Source organism: Oryctolagus cuniculus, chromosome 7 (assembly GCF_964237555.1).
Source record: "Oryctolagus cuniculus chromosome 7, mOryCun1.1, whole genome shotgun sequence".
Taxonomy (NCBI): domain Eukaryota; kingdom Metazoa; phylum Chordata; class Mammalia; order Lagomorpha; family Leporidae; genus Oryctolagus; species Oryctolagus cuniculus.
In genome coordinates, this window is record NC_091438.1 from 31,262,707 (window position 1) to 31,268,706 (window position 6,000).

Here is a 6,000-nt window from a genome sequence, read left to right on the forward strand (position 1 = left end):
CTCTGCAGCCGGACCCGCCCCGAAGGGCAGGGGGCGGTGCCACCTGCTGCTGCCCCTTCTCGTCCTCTACGGTCTGCTGCCTTCTGCGTCATGAGGGGCCTCCCGTGCTCGAACGCAGCACGCCAGCCCCCGTGCCCAGGCCCCATCCACCAAGGAGCTCACGTTGCCCCTTGCACACAATGGGGTACCACGGGCCCCCACAGGCCCCCGGAAGGAAGACGTGGTACAGAAGTCCACACAGAGAGGGCCAGGAATCTGGTTTCCGGCTGCCTCTGGGGAGTTACGGCCCAGTGTGGGCTCGGGTGCCTCTGTCTGTGAGAGGGGAGCAGGTGCATACGGCCGGCTGGTACAGGGCCGCCTCCATTTAAGAGGAGGGCTGGACCGCCTGCTGCCGCCAGGTGGTCCTCCACGGTTCTGGCCGCAGCTGCCCAGGCCCTCTGAGCCTTGTGTTGTTGCTGGAGTGACAGAGCAGCAGTCCCCCTGGCTGGACTACAAGGACACGGGGGGCCATTCTCTGTACGGCAACTCTCAGTAGAACCACAGGGCAGTGGCTGCCCTCTCCCCAATGAGGGTGCATGGTGCTTTCCATCTTGGCCCACTTGTTCGCTTGTGACATGTGTGGAGCCATGTCTGAGAGGGGACAGCCATCGGCAGACGTCACCAAGGCCTGCCCTGGGCAAGGCCGGGACTGGGTAGGCCCCACGCGGGGGTGAGGTGGGTGTGCCAGTGTGCATCACCAAGTAGGAGACAGGGAGGGTTGCTGGGGCCCGACAGTGGCCTGGGCAGTGGCTGGACAGCTCAGGCACCTGGATGGCTGATAGCTGAGCTGGGGAGAGAGGGGGTGGATGGGGCTGGCTGTCCTGGAGGCCTGGATTTCTGTTCCTCCCCTTCTAACTCCTCCCCCACTGCCCCCATGTCTTTTCTAGCAGAGGAGGAAGAACCCTCAGGAAGGCCTGTACAACGTGAGTAGTGGTCTCACCTCGCCAAGCTGACAGGGCAGGGCTGCAGGGGGGCTGGCAGGAGGGCCCTTCTCTGCGCTCCACGGTCTGTGTCCTGGCCTGGCCTTCCCTTCCCTGAGTCCAGGGACACCTCACCGGCTCGCTGCCTGCGGCAGGTGCTCTCCTGCCCTTGCGCTCCCTCCTGCCCGCCGCTCCGGAGCCCTGCTGCTGGAGTTCTCGGCTCCATCAGCAGGCGGAGGGCTGGGAGGAAGACAGCAAGATCAGGACGGGGTGGGGCGGCCGCTCTCTCTGGGGCTGGAGGGGTGTCTCCAGTGCTTCCTCTCATTGTAGGGTCAGCCCCACCATCCTGGGGGCGAACCCGATCATCTTTCTTTTTTTCTGGCTGTTGCTAGGTGTCCACCACGAAGGGGACCCTTGCAGGTGGTACCTACTGGGAGGGGAGCCACCTCTCTCCCTCCTGCGGTGGGCTCATGCACAGCCCATGGTGTGGGACCCATGTATAACATCATGACTTGCTCAAAGTAAATGATTCTGGGGGTCCCTGTGTGCTTCTGGTTGTGGGGGTACCCTGCCAAGTTGTTGGGGACTCCAGGGTTTTTTACGTAGAGTCCCATCAGCGTCTCCCCCTCTTCTCCCCAGGCACTGCAGAAAGACAAGATGGCAGAGGCCTACAGTGAGATCGGCATGAAAGGCGAGGTGAATGTGGTTCCTTTCTTTATCTTTTTTTTTTTTTTTTTTTTTAATTTGAGAGGCAGAGAGACACAGAGATGGAGATAAATTTTCCATCTGCTGGGTCACTCCCCAAATGCCTGCAACAGCTGAGGTTGGGCCAGGCTGAAGTCGGGAGCCGGGAACTCAATTCAGGTCTTTTATATGGGTGGCAGGGACACAAATACTTGAACCATCACCTGCTGGCTCCCGGGGCCTGCGTGAGCAAGGGGCTGGAATCAGACGCAGAGCAGGACCTGAGCTCAGGAGCTCTGATTTGGGATGCGCGCGTCCCACGCCACGTTTTAACCTCTGCACCATGCCCACTCTGAGTGTTGCTCTTTTCTCTTAAAGATTTCTTTCTTTTATTTGAATGTCAGAGATAGAGTGAGAGGGAGGGACAGAGGTCTTCCATCCGCTGGTCACTCCCCAGATGGCTGCAACGGCCAGGGCTGGGCCAGGCTGAAACCAAGAGCTTCTTATGGGTCTCCCACGTGGGTGACAGGGGCCCAAACACATGGGCCATCTCCTGCAGCTTTCCCACACACGTTAGCAGGGAGCGGGAATGGAAGTGGAGCTGCCGGGACACGAACTGGCGCCCATTTGGGATGCTGGCATTGCAGGTGTCGGCTCAACCCGCTATGCCACGGCGCCGGCCCTCAGCGCTGCCCTTTCTTAAGTTCAGTTCCTGCTGCAGACCCCGTGTCCCTTGCACGCCTCCTATCACCTGCCAAGGGCACAGGCAGACTCAGCTCCCCCAGTGCCTCAGATGCTAGGGAAGGGCTGGCATTGAAAAGCCATCCGGATGGTACTGGCAGTCTCAGCTGTACAAAAGCGATAAAGCATTTCAAAATGGCAAAGAGAGCTGCAAGCCAGAGGCCCGCGCACCTGCATAGACCGTGCGTGCCCAAAACTGGCTGAGAACCGTGTTTCCTGCAAGGCATCGCAATTAGGATGCTGCGCTGGGCCACGCTGCTAGGGAAGAGGGGAACAAGGATCTGAGCAGGGCAGAAGGCACCCAGTCCCCAGGGGAGCCAGAGGCGAAGATCTGACCTGGGGCCCTGGAGCAGGAATGCCACCGCTGACCGCCTGCCTTTCTAACCTTTTTTTTTTTTCTTTCCCGTCTCATTCCCACAGAACCAGCGGCGCAGAGGCAAGGGGCATGATGGCCTTTACCAGGTAGGAGCTGTGGCTTCCTTCCTGGGGTGGCATTGTCTGAAAGCTCTCCGTGTTGGACCTGCTGGTGGCACCAGCTCCTGCTAGCAGCTGGGCAGGGCAAGCCCAGGGTACCCATGCAGGCCAGTGGCGACTCCACTGCCAGTAACCCCAGGAGGGGCAGGGCTGGGACGCCACCACTCAGCAAATCACCTGGTGCCAACCAAGAGGTCCTGGCCACAGGCGTACTTGGCCACAGCAGGCCTCCAGGCAAGGTCTCCCTAAGGGCGCAGCTGCAGTAGGGCCACATGAGTAATTTCCTGTCTCTGTCCACTGGGCTGGGCCCTTACAAGAACCTTGACTGTGTATCCTCAGGTCTACAGAAGATGGGATGGGTGGGGAAGCCTCAGAAAGAAAATGTGACTGTAGTCAGGTGCCTGGCATATGCAAATCAGTGCTCATAATTATGCAAACTAGGAGAAGGCAACCTACTTCTCTATACCGCATCCCCAGGGTATCCTCATTTCTCTTTCTTGCTCCTTTCCTGCCCGAGTTCACAGTGATATCAAGGGGCCCCCCAAAACCAGCCTGTGAGTGGCTGCTGCTGCCTTGACTCCAACAGTGTTGCAGACAGGCCTGGGCAGGGGCCACCCCTCTCTCCCCCCGCACCAGGTCCAAGCCCCTTGTCCGTCCAGGTGACCAGGGGCTGTAGGTTCTCTGACGCAGGCCTGGACCCTTCCCCCTGACTCCTGCCCTGCCCCACCGGGTTTCTGCTCAGTGTTTGAGGTGGAGGCCCCCCACCCCACCCCGCCGCCGCTGCTTCCTGTTTGGTTCAACAGGAAGTTGGCTGGGCCCGAGGGTTGTAGGGCCCAGCACTGGGGAAACTGGGAAGAGATGTAAGAATTTGGGGAAACAAAATTGCTACCAGGCCACTTGCAGGGGACGTGGAAGCCATCCCGGTGGAGGCTCCTCGCCTGCAGGACATGGGGTTCCCTCCTGGGCCCCTGGCCACGCGGGAGGTTGCAACTGGGGCTGGGCTGCAGAGACATCTGTGGGTCTCGGGTGGGCTCGTGCCCGTGGGCTCCTGGCAACTCTTCCTTTCTGCTCTGTCTTCACCAGGGGCTCAGCGCAGCCACCAAGGACACCTACGACGCCCTCCACATGCAGACCCTGCCTCCTCGCTAACGGCCAGGGACGGCGCCACTGACAGGCCCCACCTGCAGACGGCCAGATTGTGAAAGACACAGGACAAAGCATTTACTACCGGCTTCACTTGTCTTCTCAGCCACCAAAGGATTGCTCTTGATGAACAGGGTACTTAGGGTTATAGCACTGTCACATCCAGTTCCAACCCAGCACACAGAGAGGATGGCCCCTGTACTCTTTAAGGGACCCTCCCCTCCCACCACGCACCGCCTCCCCACCTTGTCCCCCTGGGTCGGGTCTGGCCTCTCACCTGGGCAACAGCACACTCTCTTGCGGCTCATTTGTAAATTCGCGATTTGTAGTCTCCCGAGAAACCCAAGACGGCAGCACATCTCCTAAAAGTCTGCACGGTTCTGCCCAGATGTGAGTGGCTTCGCTCGTGCTGTAAACTTGGCTTCCATTGTCTGCCTTACCCGCATTTCAGTACAACTGTAATGGGGCCGAGCGGTGCCTACCATGGCGAGTGTGCACCTGCTACAGGTGACCATGGCAAGGAGGTGCTAAGCGAGCGGGCCTGCACCCCACACCCTGCAATCTGTGGGTCAGGCACCTTGGGGACTGTTCTTGCCTTTGTGGACCTCAGGTTCTCGGGAAATGAGTTGTTCACAAATAGGTTTAAAGACCACAGCAGGTGTCACTGCTGAGGCTGGGTTACGTGCCAGGGAGGGGGGGCAGAATTGCGTCACCTCTGACTGAACAAGAAACCCATCGCTGCAAAGACATCAAAGGAAGACACGCGGGCCCATGATGACCCGGTGGGCACTGGTACCACAGCAGAACCTCAACGTCCTGCCGCGACACTGCCTTGTAAAAGGGCACAAGGCCACGGACGGAGAACCCTCTCTGCTCTGCTCGGTTTTAAGTTATACTGCCTTGCTGAAGTCTTGCTACTTTGCATAATAAATGCCTCAGTGAAAATGCCGCCTTATTTTGAGCTTCATTTCCACAGCTGAAATCATCAATCAGCACAGCATCCCTGCTGATTCCCGGGAGAGAACAGGAAGCCCAGGCCAGCACAGGGGCAGCCAGCAGCCCGGAATGCAGCCACGGGGGTACATTGCACAGGCAGGGTGAGGGTGAGTGACATCGAGGCTGGGAGGCTGTGCCCCGGGACAGAGGGTGGTACGTGGTGTGATACTGTCAGGATGAGCCCGGGCCTTACACCAGAACCCTTAGAGGGTGCTGGGAAGGGAGTTCCCTGTTCCAACGTGCCCAAGTTCATGGGATGCAGGAGAGCAAGCAGCAGTGAGGGGAGCCAGCCTCACACTCACACCGCAAGCACAGGGGGCCCAGGAGTGGCCAACAGCAGCTAATGTCATGGCACAGAATGACTCAGTCCACAGGGCTGGAAGCCAACAGAGGTCTCTTGGGTCAGTTTTCCTCACGACGGGAGGCTCCGCCTCAGCAGGATCTCCTGTAGCTGCACTGCCCATCTTTAAGGCCCCCACTCATCAAGCCTCCCCATGCACTTCATGCCAAGACTTCGAGACCTGTACTGTGACTTTTTCCAAAGTTACGTTCAAGGCCATGACTGCCGAAAGTCCCTGAAGTCTGGGGATTCTACCAGGAGCAATGCACATCACAGCCAGGCAGGTGTAACTCAGGAGCAGTTCAGACAGAAGGCGTTCAATTTGTAACTGTCTCTTGAGCGAATTCTGGCTCTTACTGGGTTGGGAAACTGAAATCTGGTGCTTCCATTAGAACGACTGGCTCTGGGGCTGGTGTTGTGTGTGGCTCAGAGGATTAAGCCACCACCCTGCAATGTTGGCATCCCATATTGGGGCACTGGTTCGAGTCTTGGTTGCTCCACTTCCAATTCAGCTTCCTGCTAATGCGCTTGGGAAAGCAGTAGAGGATGGCCCAAGCGCTTAGGCCCCATGTTGGAGACCTGGATGGAGTTTCTGGCTCCTGGTAGCAGCCTGGCCTAGGAAAGACTGTTGGGGCCATTTGGGGAGTGAATCAGTGGATTGAA

The 6,000-nt window shown here is 58.6% G+C and overlaps 1 protein-coding gene across 2 annotated transcripts in view; it reads left to right on the plus strand.

Annotated features, from left to right (window-relative positions):
• Positions 1-4,946, plus strand: part of CD247 (CD247 molecule) — an 81,109-nt gene extending 76,163 nt beyond the window's left edge. Inside the window, exons 5-8 of one of the 2 annotated variants that reach the window (XM_008263943.4) lie at positions 927-962; positions 1,599-1,655; positions 2,805-2,846; positions 3,942-4,946. In XM_008263943.4, the coding sequence (XP_008262165.2) occupies positions 927-962; positions 1,599-1,655; positions 2,805-2,846; positions 3,942-4,007 (201 nt within the window). In that variant the 3' untranslated portion in view covers positions 4,008-4,946. 2 annotated transcript variants of the gene reach the window in all.
• Positions 4,947-6,000: the final 1,054 nt, after the last annotated feature.